Here is a 19,495-nt window from a genome sequence, read left to right on the forward strand (position 1 = left end):
GGGGTGTACCCAGCACCCTGCGGGGGGGCAGCACCCTGCGGGCACGGGGGCCCCAGCACCCTGCGGGGTGGGGGGTGTACCCAGCACCCTGCGGGGGGGCAGCACCCTGCGGGCACGGAGGCCCCAGCACCCTGCGGGGTGGGGGGTGTACCCAGCACCCTGCGGGGGGGGGGCAGCACCCTGCGGGCACGGGGGCCCCAGGACCCTGGCACGCTCTCCTCTGCTGCCTTCTGCTTACACCGCAGTCTCACACGTCATGCACTTCCGCTGGACCCACAGGAGGAGGTCGTCAGTGCGCACCCGGAGCCCTGGCTGGAACTCCAGCCCCTGAAGGTCCCTGAGCCCTTGCCCAGTCTCCCTGAGCTAAACGGGAAGGTCCTCTTGGGCTGATTGGAAGAAGAGACCCCCCGCCCAGAGCCGCAGCCACAATCCCATCCACGATGGTCCCCCCTCTCCTGCAGGTGCGGCCTGGGACCCAGGCTTATCTACAGACTGGTCGGTCCCCTCCCGAGAGCACAAGCTGTGACCTGGAGTGACCTGGCAGGAGCCTCCCCCTCCTCCTGGACCAACAACTGCTCTCCACCCACCTAACGAACCTGGGCGGGCGCTGGGCTGGGCACACGCCGCGGAGGACCAACACTGCTGGAGGCTCGGGGTAATCAAAATGCCACCGTAGGCGTGGACACCGACGGGCGTGGCGGCGTCCTTCCACGAGACGCGTGGGGGTCTGGGAGCAGGCCGGCCTTGCCCTGGGGAGCTGGGGTGACGGGTGGCGGGTGTCCAGCATTCAGATCGAGGTGCCCTCACTCGGGCTCCCACTCCGGACAGGACAGGGGCCGTGGCCCCCACCGTCAGGAGGGCTCGGGGACATGCGGTGTGCCCAATGTAGGAGGGCGAGGAGAGGTGCTGACACATGCTGGAGCACGGTGGCCTGGGTCTCAGGACCCACCCAGGCTCCGGATGGGAAGTCTGGGTTCCAACCCGACCACTGAGCTGGGGGTGGTGTCCTCGGTGGGGGTTTGGGAGGTGACCTCGCGGTACACAGGAGCAGCGTGGGTGTGTCGAAGGTCTGAGCGGGAGTTTCGTGGGGGCGGCGGGCGAAGCCGGCAGGAGCCCCTGATGTCAGGCCAGGCCTCGCCCACACGAGCCGGGACCGAGGGCTGCTGCACCCAGGTGCCGGCACCCACTGGAGGCTCCGGGTGGGCGCCAAGGGCCTGCTCCCACAGGCTATCGCATCTGCTTCTGAGGAAGGGGTCCAGACTGGCCACGAGGCAGCAGATGGAAGGATGGATGTGGCATCAGGAGGGACACCCTGTTTAAGGCTGTTCCCAGAATAAGTGCCTTCTTGAGGACAAGATGACGCAGTGTCCCCACGGCCCGCTGATCAGCTGCACGCAAGGCAGGGCCGTGGGCCTCAGGGATCGGTGACACCCGGGGCTCGGACAGCGGGTGCTGCAGAGACCCTCAACTGATTTTTCAAATTGTCCTTTATCTTTGCACAGAAGGTTTGCACGGGTGCCTGGAGGCCCCACGGAGCCTGGGGACGGGAGCAGGAGGAGGGGGGCATGGCCCGGGGCTCAGCTTCCCCGGGAAAGGCCAGGGCAGGGGTCTGAGTGTGCGGACGAGACAGAAGCCTGCACCATGTGGCTAGTCTGGGGGTGCACCCGACACCTGGAGCTGCCTTGGTCACTCAGGGAGCGCCCAGGATGGTGGGGGCCGCAGGCTGCGACTGCTGCCTCGCGGTCACCAGCCCCATGTTCCCACACCAGCGCCTTCTGTGGCTTCCTATACATGTGAAGCCCTGACCATGGAGCGTGTGGACCCTTGCACATGTGGACCCCTGCACACGGCGTGCCCCCCAAATGATGCCCAGCCTGGCTCCGATGGGCCCTGACCATGGAGCGTGTGGACCCTTGCACATGTGGACCCCTGCACACGGCGTGCCCCCCAAATGATGCCCAGCCTGGGGCCGGCGGTGGAGATGACCCTTGCAAGATGCAGGACGTCCCCCCCCACACACACACGGGAGATGTAGAACTGTCTCCAGGAGGAACAGCTCCTGCATCACACCGTGGCCACCACAGCCCAAAGCGCCGGGAGTGACCCCGGGGGCGGTGGCTGAGGGACCCAGGCACTCACCCTCAGCGGCAGACAGCAGCCAGGAGCACCACTCAGAATAGACGTAGTAGCTCTTCATCTCCGCCACGGAGATTCGGGCCGCGCGTCTGTCCCCCATGGCTGGGGGCACCTGAGAGGCTCTGGTCCCTGCGCCGGTCCCGCCGCCTCCCCGCCACCCACCGGCCGCTCCCACTGAACTTTGCTCCCTAAAATCTGCATGAGGGACCGGCTGACTTCTAACTTCCGTTTCCCTGGGATGGAGACAAAGCACTGAGAGGTGCTCACCCCACCCTGCGTGAGCACACACGGCCCGGCGGCTCTGGGCGGCCCAGGGAGAGGGACATCCGGGCCCGTCTTGGCCCCGGGTCAGGGACAAGGGACAACTCCGCCAGCGTGACTTCTCTGTGCTTCTGTGGAGGCGACAGGAAGGGCAGAAGCAAGGTGGTCCTGCCTGCCGGCAGGCAATGCACACACAGGACAAGATGTCCAGAGTAGCCCCGCGTCACCACCTCCTTCCATCTGATAAGGTCTGATGCTCCGGACACAGGTGACAATGTTTGGGGACAAACAGAGGCGGAGGCCATATTTGCTGAAAGGGAGGTGCGGCCGGCAGAGTCGAGGGCACCTGTCCAGACTTCCATTCCCAGCCTGGGAGTCTCTGGGGGGTGACGCCTGAGTCCCAGCCTGGAGGTGCTCTCAGAGTCCAGTGAGGCGGGAGCTGCCCAGCCAGGGCCCCATGGGGACAGGGTCAGGCCCCCCTCACTCTGCTCAGGGACCAAGGCGGTGGACACCCCTGGGCCAGCGGGGGCTCGGTGAGGCAGTCGGAGCTGCGGAGACTGGGGCCTGGCGGTGGGCGACCGTGGGTCCCCAGAACCCCACAAAGACCCAGATAGGTCAGGCCCCAGATGTGTCCCTAGGCCTGAGCCAAGCTGTCTCCAGCGAGAGATGGGAGTTTGGGGTGAGGGGCCAGACGCAGTGGCTTCAACCACGTTGCCTGAAGTTTAAAATGGTGGGAATAATACTAAATCGCCAGATTTCTTCTGAGCAAGAAACCTGTCCTTACCGATGAGTCCAACCACAGCCCGTAAGGAAGTATCTCGGTGCAAACATTTCCTGAATAAACAGACTTTAAACAACACCACACACTCCTCGTTTTTACAGGTCTTGGCAGACCTCACCTGGGTCTCTGGGAAATCAGAACGCACGACGCTCTGTTTCCCAAAGTCCTGGAAAGCTGGAAGCCAGGCTTGCATTTCTGGCCCTTCTGAAAGTTGTTATAATGGGCAAGACGCAGCCGATGCCGCGGCCAGGCACCCACGGGTGCCCCCCCCCCCAGTGCTGGCCAGGGAGCCCGGGGCTCTTCCTAGCACCGCCCGCTCTCGCTGCGGCCTCCCCTGCCTGGGCCACAGGGGAACACAGCCCCACAGCCTGTGACCCGGCGTTCAGAGAAGGCAGCACGTTATATGGTCCAGCCAGGGGTGGGCGGTGGCCCGTCTCTCCCAGGTCACACTCGGCCCCCTCCTTCAGCACCGGGCTCTCTGGGATCAGGTGGAAGGAGGAAGGAAGCAGGGCGGGGACCACACAGGGGTCTTTCCCTCCTTTGGAAGGAGGCTCGCCACAATGTAGCGTTACGTTTGCAACAATTTTTAGGTGCCCTGATTTTCCAAAAGAAAGGAAACCTTCCAAAGACATCACCTATTGCGTGGTCCAGCATTTCCGGTGTGTGTGGCTGAGCAATTCCTCTAGAACTCCTCCCAGAAGAATATTTTTGGCATGTGACCTTATGGTCAAACATTTTTTCCCTTTTTGCATTAGCTACCAGGAAACTCAAAGGGAGATTCTGTGATCAGTTGCAAGGATGGACTCACCCAAGTGTCTCATATATATTTATTTGCTTCTTTAATTCTGGTTCTGTTTAAAATTGTCTATGCCAACCTGAACATGTTTCCATAAAGGTGTAAGGAGAACCTTACAATTCTAGGTAAAAGAGTCCACTATTCTGGCTTGTGAAACTCGGTCCGAAAGCTTCCAGTGCAGAAAAGCACAGTGCACACCCCTCCCGGTGTGCTCAGGTGCCTGCCCCCGGAATGGTCCCGTCTCTGGGGGCATGGCTGCTCCCTGAGGGCAGAGTACCCTAACTTCCTCTTGATCAACAACACACCGTTTGTGGCCGTCAGAGAAAACTAAAACGTGGCAGGCACACTTTCTCCCCGTGGCCTGTGGGTCCCTTCCCAGCCAGAAGACACTGCTTTCAGGGCGCATCCTAGGAAAGCAGCTGGGGTGCCTGGCGAGGTCTGCACGGGGGCTCGGAGCCTGGCCCAGACACTAGTGTATGCACGGGTTCTGAGGAAGGAACTTCTATTACCCAGAACGTGCCTGGGGCCCGGCGGCGACACCTGCAGGTCAAGGAGACTTAGGCAAGAAATGCCAGGAAGGTCAGTGAGGGAGGCTGGGAGGGCCACACGAGCCACGCTGACCCAGGACCCAGGACTCAGCAGCTAACTGCCCGTTCTCCACATGCTGTGAATACCAGCAGGCACAGTCAGCCTCTCATGGACACTAGGAGTCCGGGAGAAGCCTCTGGGGTCAGCAGCCCCCACGTCACCCTGAGCACACATCTCTGGAGCACTGACCCCACCGTCCAGATCCCCTAGAGCACTGGCCCCACTGTCCGGATCATCTGTAGCACTGACCCCACAATCCGGGTCCCCTGGAGCACTGACCCCACCGTCCTGGTCATTGGGAGCACTGGCCCCACCGTCCAGATCACCTGGAGCACTGGCCCCACTGTCTGGATCATCTGTAGCACTGACCCCACTATCCTGGTCATCGGGAGCACTGACCCCACCGTCTTGGTCATCGGGAGCACTGGCCCCACAGTCCAGGTCCCCTGGAGCACTGGCCCCACTGTCCAGGTCACCAGGTCACCTGGCTGATGTGTGGGGCAGGGTCTGGCTCCACGTCACCCTCCCTCATGAGGCTTCTGGGTATCAAGTGGTAATTCAGTCCTTCAGAGTTGGGGGTTCTCAGAGAGCAGGCCCTCCAAGGCCAGTCTGGTCAGACAACTCGGGGACCCCCATCCACGCCCGATGACCTCGAGACAGTGGGCTCAGGAGGGGTCAGGAGAGGCACAACCCTGCGCCAGGCTGGGGCAGGGCCCACGCGGCCCCTCGTGCCGACCCCACTCACTCTGCAGGCGGCAGAGTCCACGAGAAAGCCGAGGACGTGTTATTTTCACCCTGAACACCTGCGCGGATGCAGGTGAGCTGGGAATGGCGGCCGAGAAGCAGGGGCCACCAGGCCGCACGGGCTCCGACGTCCTCACAGGGCAGCTGGGGGAGGCTGTCTGGTCAGCCCGAGTCTGCCCCCCGCCGCCAGCCACACCCCGGCCAGGCGCTCAGCCCTGCGGTCTGTGCACCGGCTCCCCTCATCCTCCGAGGACACTCACGGGCCACAGCCAGGCTCCTGCCCCACCAGGGAGGAGCCATGGGGCTCCCCAACCAGGGGACACATGGGGCTTCTTTGTTACTGCTGGTGTCATTCACTTAGACATCAAGGGCATCTGACACCCGACGCTGCAAAGTCAGCGGCTGCCCCAAGGTCAACAGCAAGGCTCGGGCTTCCCGGTCCCTGACGGAAGGCAGTGGGTTCTCCGGGAGAAGGGACAGACATGAGGGACAGGCCCCCTCCTCCGGGCCCAGCTGTCAGCACGCCGGGCCCCCGTGGAGGTCAGCCTGCATGGATGCTATGTGGGACCCGGGAGAATCCCACACCCCGCCTGGGGGACGCCCCAGGGCACGGGCACAGGCCCCACGCGGCTGCCCGCCTGCCCCCGGCCGGAGCGGACTCGGGGGCCCACACTCCTCAGAAGCAGAAGCCGGTAAACCAGGTAACGCCAGACCCACCGTCCAGCTCCAGTGAGACAGCGCGACCCGTCCAGCCCTCCTCCCACGTCCGACAAGGGGCCCGCGTCCCAGAGCCGCACCCGGACGGTGCTGCCCGGCCCCCTCACCTGGCTGTGGGCGCCTCTCGGTCTCCCGGCACCTCCAGGACAGCGGCCAGAGCCGACGGGGGGGCCCTCCCGGGATGCCCCGTGCAGCTCCCTTCGCAGCCATCGTGGCGTCTCCGGGGACGTGCACGGCAACGGGGGCTTGGGTTCCTCAGACGGGCTCACGCGAGACACAGGTGGCCCCGGGGCCGGAGCCGCACCATCGCAGGCCCTGGGGTCTCCTATGTGGACCGCCGACAGCCGACAGCGGGCGGCCGGGCGGTGGGGGAGGGCGGCTGCCCCGCGCTGCACGCTGAGCTGGGCACACGACCTCCAGTGACCTTGGGTTACCAGTCCTGACTGAGAACAACAGAGCGTCCAGCCGGCTCCCGGAGGCCCCGGCCTCCACCTCCAGGCCTCGCTGTGCACACAGCCTCCTGCCCTCGGAGGGCCGGCCCTGCCTGTCCCCCCGACAGTCCCCCCGCCAGGGAGGACGCCGCCCCTGCCGAAGGCCCGTGGTGCCAGAGGAAGGCGGTGCAGAGCAGGCCCGGCCGCGTGGCCAGGTCCTGGGCGTTTCCTTCCTCGAAAAGGGGCTTCTCCAGCCGCGCAGGCCAAAAACACCTTCCAAGCTCAGGAAATCTCAAGTTCAAACAAACAGCTACAAGGCGGGAGGAAGGGAGGGGAGGCGGCCCCGGGCCTCCTTGAAAAGAACTGGGAAATCCTGCCGTCTGGGGGCCCGGCCTGCTGCCCGGCTCTGGAGGGAGGAGGGGTCACACTGTTGTGCTTGGAAAATGGCACTTCCTGTCCGTTGTGCCCCGGCCCCTGGTGCCCACGCTGCCTCCGAGGGGAGAGATGTCCCCACCCCAGGGCATCCGCCTGAGCTGGACTCGCCTCCGACCCTCACGCCTGACCTGCCGGCGGTCCACTCGGGGCTGTTTACGTGCACAGCGGAGGCCCCTGGGGCTCACGGCAGCGTCAGCACGTGGCTCCGTCCGAGAGGCCACGCTTGACCCCAAGAGCCTGGGTAGCGGGTTTGCAGCGAGACAATGTCTGCCTCACTCTGTCTCCCCGCGTCCCCCTTCCTCCCGGGAGCGCTCACAGGCTGGGGGGACCCTGCCAGAGCCCAGGCCTTCCCCCCAGAGCCGGAGGCCGTGGGGCCGAGGTGACCGTGCCGGCCCAGCCCCCACAGGCCCACTCTTGGCTCTCCTGGCCAGGGGCAGGCTCGCCTCTGCTCCGCGCCCAGGCCCCCCTGCGCGGGCGTGCGGCCGGGGAAGCCGGCTCCCGGGCTGCGTCCCTGGGAAGCCACAGGGAGAGAAGGTCCAGGCACCGCCATCTCCGCACCCCCACACTGCCTTCCGAGCGGAGGCCGGCCGGCGCACAATCGGGAGGAAACAGATGGCGTGTCTGATGTGGCACGTCCAGGACTCGGGCCTTCTTCCTGTGACCCGAGCTCCATTCAGCACAGGGCACCTCAGGAAGGACATGTGGAGACGTGGCCACAGGACATGTTCTGTGTCCACGGGAGCTGCCACCAGTACCGTTAAGTGACTGCTGTGAGCCCCCATCGTGTGCCCTGAGGCTGGGGCTGAATGTCTCCCTGTGTAAGCCTGAAGGGATGTGCAGAAAATCAGGAGAATGGGAGCATCAGGGCCGCTGTGGGGCAGCTAGCAAGTCAGATGCACACACGTGCACATGCGTGTATACGCATGCATGCGCACACACCTCACGGCTTCAGTGTTCCAGCAAGGTGGGCATGGCTGACCCAGGTTCTCTGACTTTATGGAAATATGTCTTAGAGATGCTACTATTTAAAAACTTTCCCCCAAATCGGTTCTGAGACTTGCATCTGCTCACAATCTCTTTGTCTTGTTGGCTCCCAGTCATCGGGTTTGGCAGACAGCTGGACACCAGATTTCCTGGCCTCTCCCTCCCGGAGCTCCATGGCCACCCAACACCCGAGTCCTCCTCCCGGGCCCCCCGGGCTCTGGAGAACCGGGCTCTCTGGGACCCAAGAGCGCATCTCACTCAACGCGAGCTCAAGCTGCTGTCGGGGAATTCACACTGACAAACGGCGTGGTTTTGGCAGTAAAAAGTCTTAAATTAATCATGGCGGGGGCAGGGAGCGGCTTAGCGCAGCTCTTAAATGAGATACTTGGAAAGTCCTCCAGGGCTTCGCGACGCTGCCAGGCGGGAGGGCTCAGTGAGACTCAGTGAGTGTGCAGGAACGGTGCGGGCGTGCACAGCTGGGTCAGTGTGTTTGCACACGGCCCGCACGCGCAGGTGCAGCCAGACGGCGGCCGTGGCCGGTGACACACCTCGCTCTCCTTCCCAGGTTTTCCGGGGTTTCTCCCTCCTGGTGCCCGGCGCCCCCTGCCTGCCGGGCACAGACCACGTCTTCCCCTCGCTGCAGCCGCCCCCGGGGCCGGGCCTGGCCAGCGCGGGGCCCACAGGCGCCTCGGGCCCCGCACACCTGCCTGTGGCTCAGCGCCGATCCGGCCCCACTGCCCGCACCCCCTCGGCCGCAGCCTGGCCACCCCAGCGGAAGTCAGCTCCCAGCAGAGCTGCGCTGGCAGTCACCACCAGCCATTTGCCGCATCACAGGGCCGTTCTGCCCTTTGCGATGAGAACGTCTTCCCTCAAAGGCAGGAAGCTCTGGGAGCCACGGTCTAGAGAGCCCGTGAGACCAGCCACAGGCCTGACCCGCTGCGGCCACCGAGCGCAGGGGTGACACCGGCGGTGGAGAGAGTCTGAAAGGAGCTTGCAGATAACGTGCGTCATCGTCTTAAATAAAGGACACGTTGCACCTGCCCAATTAGGACAAAACCAGGAGATGGCACCTGAGTCATGTGACTCTAGAAACCTCCCGCCACACAGACCGCAGGCGGCGTGGTGAGCCGGTGCCTTGACGCTGTTTGCAGTGACTTTAAATAACACTCTCCTGCACCAACTGGGAATAGGGTGCGGGCCGGGAAGCTGTCGCCTGCACCTCCCTGCGAGGTTCCGACATCGCGGCGCCGAGGGTCTGCGGCCGGAGACCGTCAGCAGCCAGCGTCCGGGGTCTCGCGGCACCCGTGGCTCCGGGCGGGCGCGCCCCAGATCCCGACCTGGGTCGGCTCGCTGCGGCCGCTCCTGCGCGTGAAGGAGTCCGTGTGAACGGGGTCCCGTCGGCACTGAGCACTGGGGTCGGGAGAGAAAACACTGCAAGAGGCTGAAAAGCCCTTTGAGAACCGGTGGAGGATAAGCCAGAGACCAGACACCCACGTCTATCCAACAGCCTTGCACGTTTTGTTACTATTTAAGCATCAAATGACGTGTTCTCCCTTCACAAGGATTCAGAAACCAGAACCCTGAGAAAACTGTCTTTGAAGATAAAGTAACGTCACAAAAATGAAGTCACCTCTGGGGCACTCGGTCACTACAATCCTGCAAAAAATGTCACCAGTGGGACTTAACGCTGGTTCCTCCTTCTGCAGAAATCGGTTTTCACGCTTTGCGGACGAACCCACTCTTTGGAAACCACTAACACTGGAACAACAAAAACCAGAACGTTTGCCCAAAGCCCAACTCCGATACGCAAATGCCACGTAACCTCTCACACTCAGAAAGCTCTTTTAATTTTCTAGAAAGTCTCCCCCCAGGTTTGCCTTCCGCTCTGTACAAAACTGCTCTTGGTGGGAGGAGCTGCTCCTTGAAGGGTCAGGGTCCTGCACAAAGAGCCAGGCGCACAGGTGTCCCCGAGCCAGGCCTGGACCCAGAGGTGCCCCCGAGCCAGGCGCGGACCCGGAGGTGTCTGGACAGCCCGCACCCGCCCGCGCAGAGGCTCCCCTCTCCTCCCCCTCCCGTGGCTTCCTGCCTCAAAGAGGCGGCCTGAGCGCTCTTGTGCAGATTTCCGTCCCTGTCCCTGGCCGCTCGCGGCCGCGCTGCGAGGCGTGTATTCTCACGGGTCCGCCTCACAAGGACAACGGGGGCCAGCGGCCAGTGACCCCCGCTCCCCAGCGCTCAGCCGCCTCTCTGAGGTGGGGCACGTGATCCCCGAGGCGGGAGACCCCCCCTCACTCTGTCCAAAGAGCAGCACGAGGACTCTGATTCCGGAACGCTCCTGTGTGCGTCAGACCGCTGCAGGGGCCTCGCCTGCGTGTGAAGACACATGGAGGTTTCTGTCTCCAAAATCACAGGCATGAAAGGAACGGACCAGATAAATTCTCAGTGGACCAGAAATAAAGCTCGAAACTCCATTCATAACAGTTCAAACCCAACTGCAAGAATTCACGGGGTGCACCTGCTGTGGAGACGGCACTCCTGGGCAAGGAGCGGGTTCGGGCAGAGGTGGCCTCCCACCGCGAAGCTCCGGCCGCCCGATGAGACAGGCGCAACCCACTCCCAACACCACCTGCCACTCAGCCGTGAACTGCAGGCCCGAACGCCGTCTGAACTACCCTTCTCAGTGAAAACGTGTTTCTCGGGCACAGTACCCTCTCGGGGAGCAGCTGGGGTCCGGACCCTTCACTGCAATGTCTGAATCGTTACTGGCTGTGACTACGGAGGGTCTCAGGTCACGTCCTGTCGCGTTCACTAGCCCCTGAGAGTGTGACACTGGAGGGACCCTCCTACTCGGCTGGTGTCGACCACCCACATGGAAGGTTCTCTCCCAGGGAGGACGTGCCAGGCGCACCGCGGAGGACAGAGAGTCACCCCCGCGTGTCCCCAGGCAGCCGCGGCAAACCTGAGACCCGAGCTCAGACCGAAGCCACCCTCGCCCCAAGTGGCCTCTGTGGGCTCGGCACCACAGGGGGCCCTGGGGGGTTCGCGGGAGTCTGGAACACAGCCACTGCTCTGAGGGGCCCCTGAGCCGGTCGGGCCAGAGCCGACCCGTGAAGCAGGCGGCAAACATGTGAACACACGTAACGAAATGCCACACAGCGACTGCATGGAAAGAGGGCGCAAGGCCTGAGAGCCGGCTGCTCTCAGGAACTGGCCCCGAAGGACAGAGGAGGGCAGCAGGGTGACCGTCACCGGGACACAGGCAGGCCCGAGAAGGGCGCCGATGACAGGAAGCAGGTGGAGTGTCTGGACCCGGAACCCACCCCCCAACACGCCAACATGGGGCCAGCATCATGTCTGTTATCTGCTTTGCTTAAACACGGGGATAATTAGCTGACAATAATTAGCAGACAAGTGCAGGAGCAGATCCAAGGTGGCCCTCTTCCCGATGCTCAAAGCGCCCTTCGGAATTGCCTCCAGGGTCCCCTTCATGCTGTAAAGGGTCCTCGATGTGCACCCTTTTAGCCACATTGTGGTTTCTCCAAACAGCTCACCTTCCCTTCTTGCAGCCGGGACCACCGGACGTGGAGCAGGGGAAGCAGCTTCTCAGCCCAGATCTGACAGCTGCTGGGGCCGCCTCGGGTCCCCAGTCTGCCCCTCCACAGGCTCTCACCAGCCAGCCTGGGGCTGTGTCCACCAATAAACCTTCCCTTTCCGATGAGATCTGTGTCCTGTGATTTGCAGCCCTGCCTCAGGCAGGAGCTCAAACCTGAAGGGCGTGGCTGTCCCCGGCGGGTCTTCGGCTTTCCAGCGACGCCCAGAGAGAACATGGCAGCCTCCGGCTGGGTGGCTGGGGGCCCAGACCACACCGTCTGCATTAGTCAGCAGGGGCCACGCTGGTCCTGCAGAACGACCGGGCCCCGATTCAGTGCTGCCCGCTTGGCTCTGCGGCGCTGGCTCTCTCCACAGGCCTCTCTCTGGACCCAGGCTAGAGGGACAGCGGCTGCCGCAGACACTTGCCCCGAGGTCGCCCGGAGCAGGAAGGGGCAGCTGGTTACAAGCACATCTGAGCCGCAGATCTGCCAGATCAAGTCCGCGGCCAGCACCTGTCACAGACTACAGACCAGTGCTCTGCCCCCAGCGGATGGGCGGGGCCACGTGCCGGGAAAGAATCCACGAAGTCTTGTCCCCCCCGTGGTCACACTCTCTCCTCTGTCCACTGCGCACAGCACGGGACACGAAGACAGGCGTTCCCTAATCCAGACATGGAGTCTGCGTCCCTCTGCGCTTCACGGACATCGTTTACGACGACGTGAGTGCGCATGCGTGGGCTGGCGAGGACGCGTTCCTCCGTGGACTCGGCTGTTCAGTCACTTCCGCTTCCTTCGTGAAGGTCAAGGTACCATTTATAGCTTCTCAATCATGCGTTTTCTTTTAGGGACTCGGCAGTATTCGCAGATGTCCGATCTTTGCGTGTCCCCGCCGCCTGCGCAGCTCCTCCCCCGCACCACGCCTGCCGCTGCTGCGCGGTTACCCTGTGTCGCCCCCGCCGACACGGCACCGGCCCCCTGGTGTTCCTCCGCAAACGCCTCCGCACACATTAAAAGTGGATCTGAAGAAACAAGTCCGAGGCTTCATCACCGACCAGAGGCCTGCAGGCTGGGGGGCGGGGGGCGTAACCACGCTGGACGGACCTCAGATCCGCCGGGACGCTCCGCCACCGCGTCGAAAGCCCCTGCATTCAGCATTCCGTGAGGATGCGCCCGCCCTGCGCCCAGCTGGGTCCCCCTGCAAGGAGTCTGTCCTCCGGCAGGTGCCCGGGGGCGTCGGGCCGCTCTGCTCTGAGGACGTCCGGGGACACCCCTCCCAGCCCGTCGCACGCTCGGCCCGGACGAAGCCACACAGCACCTTCTCAGGGAGGGTCAATGGTCAAAGAGAGGACGTGGCCCGGAAGACACAGGTGAGCTGCACTGTCCACTCCCTTTCCTCACGGCCACACCTGCTCGGTCAGCCCTGCCTTCAGACACATGTGGGACCCCACTGCCCACGTCACGTGCCACCCAGGCCCCGCCCACTCTCCCAGATGGGCAGCGGCCCCCAGCCGCCCAGGAACTCCACCTTCCCAGCAAGCCGCCCAATGAGCCCGTGCCTGTGCGCCGCAGGGGCTCCGACTGCCCAAAGGCCGGGCCGAGCTGGACCGCGGGCTCCTCAATCCTGTGTGTTGAAGTGCCAACCCCAGGACCTCAGAACGTGACTCTGCTTGGACACGGGGACTTCAAAGACATAATTAAGATAAAATAAGGTTGCTGGGTGGCCCTACTCCCATTTGACCGGGTCCCTGTAAGAAGAGATCAGGCACCGACAGGCCAGCCGGGACCTGCGGGCGGGGAGCAGCCCAGGCCGGTAACCTGCTACCTTTCTCTGTAGACCTCTCCCCTCGGTGGGTGACACGTGTGCCATGACTTGGTGGCTCTGTGGCTTTGCAGCATGACAGGGGCATTTTGGGGGTTGGGCAGAACAGAGAATGTCAACTACCAGATCAGCCCCTGACCAGTCCTGCGACCTAGCTGAACCTGTTTCCACACCTGTGAATGGGCTTTAATGGCTAAGGCTCATTGTGGCTGTCCAGATAAAAACACACTTCAAGCACTAGCTCCATACTGAGCAAAAGACAAAGACTAAAGAGATAAAAAAAAGAAAAGAAAAGAAAAAAACTATGTGTTGATTTCATGTGGTAAGACACAATTCTTTTCATTAAAAAGCAATATTTAAAATATTGTTTTTTTCAAACGTTAAGTTCTGTAGAAGAGTATGTGATTTCTGTGACTGCCCATCTTTGGTCTATTTACATGTTCCTACCAAGCAAACATCAAAAATAGGAAAGAACACACCTAACAGGACGGAGGGAAGTGAATTTTAAGAGTCTCCCCTCCCCCCCAAGCAGAGAGAAGCAGGTTCAAGGGGTCATCACAGGGACCCCACCGCTTCCCTCACACCTTTGTCTCTAAAATTTTTCTCTAAAGTAAGCCAGAAAAGCTGCAACCTCCCCAGGATGAGCCCTGGGTGAGTCACCTTTTATGGTTACTGGGTCTGTTGTGACAGTCACCAATTACTACAAGGCTGACGGGGGGCGGGACGTGTCCTCTCTCCAGGACTGACGGGGGTGACCGGGGGTGTCGGGTCCTCCCCCCGGGACTCTGGGGGCTTGGCCGCCTTGCAGGGCTGCAGGACCGTCTCCCGTGGGGAGCTGGAGGCTGCAGGGCGAGGGCATGAGCCGTGGACCATGGGGGGAGCAGGTGAGGATCCCCGAGACTCTGGACGTGGCAGAGCACAACCAGCCCCCCCAGGGCAGGGTGGGGAGCGGGCACAGAGCCCTTGAGGGGGGGCGAGAGGGCCGGGTAAGCGGGTCAGGTCCTGGGTGGGAGCCAGGCTGCCCTGGGGGGTGGTACCAATTGCCGCCCCAGAACTGAGCAGTTTCTTTAGGGAAAGCCCAGAACACTGAACCCCCCCCTTGGAAAAGAAGACGTGGGGGGGGCACCATCTCCACAAAGTAAAGACAAGCAGGTGGCGGCGCCCTGTCCCTCACGGAGCCCTTCCCACATATCCGGACTGGTCCTTCCTTCTATGTTCTCTTCCTTTCTACCCACGAGCTTCTATTTTTGCCACAGAGAGACTTCCGAGTTCAGGCGTGTCACAAAACTACATTTTCCGTCCTACCTGAGAGCCGCAGGACGCGGCTGGGGGGCCCGGGTCTCAAACGGAAGAGCCCCGACGAATGTGTGCTGTCCCCACTCTGCCCCCAAAATGGCTGAGTCTTTGGCTGAGACAGGAGTTGAATTTCGGCTCCTCGGCCAGTGGTGAGCTCAGTGCAGAAGAAGAGACAGGACAGACGGGTGGGGAGGAAGATGCCCGGGCGGGAGATGGAGGGTTGGTGGCTGGACCCCGCCTGGGGTGGGGGGGAGCAGGCGTGGCGCCAATCGGGAACTTGCTAGACCTCACCAGGGCACACTCGAGCTTTGGACTATGACAGCACTTCTAGCTCCACTGTCTTGTATGCGGCCTCACCCATGTACCCCTCTGCCCGTCCCCCGCACCTAGCCGTCCGTCCTCACCCGTCCACTCCTCCCCCGCGTCCTCACACACCCATGACAAGAGCTAGAATTTGCTCAAGGTCAGTGAGTGGAGAAGGGAGCGCTGGATTCGGATGCCTGTTCCTGGACCAGCACCCTTGGCATCACCCGAGGGCCGGAGAGTGCAGATCCTCAGGGTCTGCCACAGACTTCTGGAGTCAGGGAGTGGGGTGGGGGCGGGGATCTGCGAGGATTCACTCCCCAGCCTGGGGGGGCGGGGCACAGGCCCTGTGTTCTGCATTCTGCCCATGGCCACGCTGACTGCAGATCCGTCGGCCCCTCTCTCCGCCACCCTTCTGGCTTTTTCACCAGTTACTGAGACTCTAGAGAGGAAACCAGAACGAAGAACATGCTGGAGACGGAGCCGCCTCAGAGCAGGGGGCTCTTGCTGCTGGGCACCACTCTTGGCCTTGTGATTAAACATTGGGTTCCAGAGTCCCTGGGCGACAGAAACAGGTTCAAGTTCACAGAGCACACCGCAGCAGGCTGACCTGGATGAGGCGTGGACTCGGGGAAGCAGCAGACGCATGGGAGGTTAGGAGAGGGCGGGCGAAGGGACATGCCCGTCAGTTTGCAGTGGAGCCACAGGGCCTTCGAAAGGTCACCGAGCACGCACTCAGCTCTGACCTGGTCCCCAGGGCTCAGGTCCCCAGCCCCGAGACACCACGCCATGCACGGACCAATGTCCTGCCTACATCTGCCATGAATGTCACCTGACCCCAGAGGCTGCGGACGCCGTGGCCCCCGGGGACAAGCCGTTCTCTTTCAGAGGGGAGGTGCTCCGAGGACACGCGTGGGGCCTGGACCTGGGTGGACATCGCTCCGTGTTCCCGTCCCCGCACGTGAAGCTGTGTGTGCCCCACGGTGGGTGGACCACCCTGCGTCAACGCCACAGGACACACACCCGCACCACGTCACGCAGCCCAATGGAAGAGGAGTCTGTGCAGAAGGAGCCGACAGTGATAACAGGACACAGGCAGGGACACCGTCCATCCCCGCTCCCCCCGGAAAAACACCACATCCCTGCCAACTGTCGACCCAGATTGAGGAGATGGGAAATTTTCAGCTGTTGGCAGCACAGATGTGACAAAGGACACACATCTGGGACCTGCTGCTGAGGGGTCGCCATGGAGGCCTGGCTCTCGGCACAAATTCAGGGAGCGGTCAGGGTCCTGCCTGCCCCTCACAGAGGCCTTTTCACAATTCAAAAGGCACATGCGTCTTCGTGGTCCCCTAAAACCTAGGGGATGACGTCACTCTGGGAAGCCTTCCCACGGCTCCGCTCCTGTTCTGGCTGCTGGGCCTGAGCAGAGGGGAGGGGTGGGGAGGACCTGAAGCCCAGGCAGAGCTGCACCTCCCCCTGCAGGCCGGGCAGGGGCGCTCCTGTGAGTCTAAGACCCACTGCGCCCTTCACCTCAGGACGCCCAACCCCGCACCCAAGCAAAACGCAACCAGGTTCCAGAAAAGGGGGCCATGTCTAGGAAGAGGGGCCGGATGGCATACACGGCTTTCTTTTCTTTTGACCCACATACAATAAACCCAGTAGCTTTAATCCCAAAAATCACCATTAAAAACCGAATTTCCCCAAGAACCGTGGTTAGACCACCGCACACAATGACATTTATACCGATTCAGTCACCGCTTCGCTCTCCAACCCCAGTGGGGTCTCCCACTGACGACAGAGAAAAAGGACACCACGCCTGAGTCATGGATGTGACAAAATCTAATCTCCCAGGAAAGCATCATTCAGACAATGAAGGAATGATACACAGCATAACACCCGGGGGATATCAGGCAAAGACGCGGCAACTTACTTTTAACGACACATGATTATTTCCTCTTCATTTCAAGGAAAACTAGTTAACGCAGACGGCTCTCCGCGCCGGGCGGCAGGGAGCCCGGGCCACCGACTGGAATCCAATAGCAAGACACTGCCAGCTCAGCGCTTGCCGACCCTAACGGGAGCCATTCAAAGGCTCCTCCAAGCCCGTTTTCAGTAATCTTCTAATCAATACAGGAAACGGATGTCCACGTTTGCTATCCCCAACTCTGACCTACAGCGTTTCCAGGCCCTTGTCTCCGCTTTAAGTTATATTTGGTGAAGAAAAGGAGCATCCGAATAATCCACTTTTCCTCCTAGAAACGAGCTTCCGATAGCCCCCCACCCCCACCCCGGGCTCAGATCCGCACCCTTTCTGGAAAGGCAGCTGACCCGCGGGCGAGGCGGCAGCCCTCAGGCCAGGGCTCCACACACAACCCCCGACCTGCAATCTGCAATTATTTTCACTCGCCCAGGCGGAACCAAATCGTGCTGACTGTGCGCGGAAACCTAGCAGCCGCCAGAAAGATGCGCATCGGATGGGCTCCTTCCTGGGCTCACTGCTGGGGCAGAAAATGAAGGCTGTCATGCAAAAACGAGGCGCGCTCCCCGCGATTCAGCACATGATGTCAGGCCTAAAACATAGGATTCAGCAGCTCCTCCTACCCGTGTGCTTGGAAACCGCATTTAGCCTCCGCACCATTTCTTCCAGAGCCATCGCCTCATTTCTCAGCCAAAACCTCATCCTCCAACACAAGTGACCCTCCGCAGCAGAAGGTGCCTTATGGGTGGGGTCGAGCGGTGGGGAGGGGGCACGGCCGCGCCTCCTTTCCTGGGATTGGTCCCCGAGCCCCGCCGAGGGGGCGCGCCCTGCGGCAGGGGGGCTGCGGGGCGGAAGCGGAAGCTGCGCGCCTGCCTCGCGTGTCCCCACGGCCACCAGGGAGCCCAGCCTGTGCGCCCCCGCTGTCACCTGGGAGCCCTGTCTGTGCGCCCCTGCGGTCACCTGAGAGCACGGAGTGTGCGCCCCCGCGGTCACCTGAGAACACCGAGTGTGCGCCCGCGGTCACCTGGGAACACGAGTGTGCGCCCGTGGTCACCTGTGTGGCGGACCCCCTGCGCACACCTGATGGCACCCCCACAGGACCGCGCGTGCTCCCCGTGCAAAGGCGCAACCCGCCCTTTCGCAGCCCCGGGTCTCTGCTCCCTCCCCCGAGAGGAAGGAGGAGCCTCGGGGCTGAGCGGAAGGTGAAGGGGCCACCAAGGTGGCACCGGGAACCTGCTTCCCCCACTTTACCTCCGGCTGCCCCGGGGCAGGTGCAGAGGGCGCAGCAGCCGAGCGCGCGCTCCCCGCGCCCCCGGCGCCGCCGCATGCCTCCCCGCCACCCCACGTCACTGGGTCCGCCAGGTGTCCGCGGGTGGCCTGGGTGGTGAGGCCGCTCCCCAAGTCGCGCCGCCGGCCTGAGGACCCAGGGCGGGGGGAGGGTAGCGCGCGGGCAGCTCGCACAGGCCTTCCCACCTCGCCATGCTTGGCACCGGGCCACTGCGTGCATTTTACACCTCAGCGCCCTGCTGTCACCGTGTGGGCGGCCCGGACTGAGGGAACACGGGTGTGTGCGCTCCGGGCCCTGCTCGGGGGGCCTCGCGCCCGCGGCTCTGCCACCGCTCTGTGGTCGGCTTGACAGGTGGCGCTCCCCTCCTACAGAAGGAAGATTTCTGGAAGAAGCACCCGTTTCCGTGACCGGTTTGGTAAATTCGAGGCGCTGAGCTCGAACCGTGGCTCGTGTCAGCACCGCGTTCCCCAATCTCCGGTGGTGGCGCCGGCAGGCTCCACGCTGGGTTCCAGGGGGAAACGGATGGAGGGGACGCAGCATTTGCCCTTGGAGAGGTCATGGGCCTGGGGGGCGAGGGACATCTGGAAAGTGCTGCGGAGCAAGATGAAGGCTCGGGAGGCGCGGCGGTAATCCAGGATGCTTTTTCGCTTTTCCTTTCTTTCTTACATCAAACCCACTTGTGGACCCGCAGTTCCTGCGGTTCAAGCCCAGCCCAGCGAGGGCAGGGCGCCAGCCAGGTGCCACCGCAGAGCAGACTGAGCCTTTCTTCCCCTCGTGGACAGCGGTCCTGGGCTGCCCTGGCGGAGGCAGGTGCTGCTAGACACCCTCCCACGCCCCCATTGCTGCCCATGCTCCGGGCTCAGGGGGCCGGGCCCATCCCGCTGCCCCCCAGAGCTTGTCCTGGACATGGCCACCCTCTCACACCTGCACTGCACACCGGGGGGCACGTCCCTCCTCCCAGGCATCTCCACCTCCTCCCTCGCCGGGTTTAACCCCTTCTGGGCACAGAGGTATACCCCAGGTGCTCAAACTTGGGGTCCTGTGTAAGCCCCAGGGGCTTGTTGGCCCCACCGAATCCGGTAGGTCAGGAGGGGGATGGGCATTTGCAACGGGACCCCAGGTGATGCTGGCCGGCTGCTGGTCCACAGGCCACAAGCCGCTGAAGCCTGTCCAACAGAGGACGAGGCCACCCGCCCCTGCTCTGCTGACGCCCTGCCCGTCGGGCCAGGCCACCTCCACGCACACGGCTTCTTGCCTGAGCCCTGGGCCTCCCACCCTGTCCCCTGAAATGCCTCTGGCCGGTGCCCATCCCCAGGCCAAGCCACTCACTCAAGTGTGGCTTAGGTTG

General features: G+C 62.7%; 1 protein-coding gene across 4 annotated transcripts in view; it reads right to left on the reverse strand.

Annotated features, from left to right (window-relative positions):
- The window catches only part of MCF2L (MCF.2 cell line derived transforming sequence like), a 75,598-nt gene extending 57,904 nt beyond the window's left edge, over positions 1–17,694 (reverse strand). For 2 of the 4 annotated variants that reach the window (XM_029936423.1, XM_029936418.1), the window contains exon 1: positions 17,483–17,694. In XM_029936423.1, the coding sequence (XP_029792283.1) occupies positions 17,483–17,561 (79 nt within the window). In that variant the 5' untranslated portion in view covers positions 17,562–17,694. Of the gene's footprint in view, positions 1–6,130; positions 6,470–16,811; positions 17,396–17,482 lie in introns of those variants that run through there. The other 2 variants (XM_029936422.1, XM_029936417.1) reach the window with 2 other exon arrangements.
- Between the last annotated feature and the right edge of the window lie 1,801 nt (positions 17,695–19,495).

This window comes from Suricata suricatta, chromosome 4 (assembly GCF_006229205.1).
Source record: "Suricata suricatta isolate VVHF042 chromosome 4, meerkat_22Aug2017_6uvM2_HiC, whole genome shotgun sequence".
In the NCBI taxonomy this organism is placed as follows: Eukaryota; Metazoa; Chordata; class Mammalia; order Carnivora; family Herpestidae; genus Suricata; species Suricata suricatta.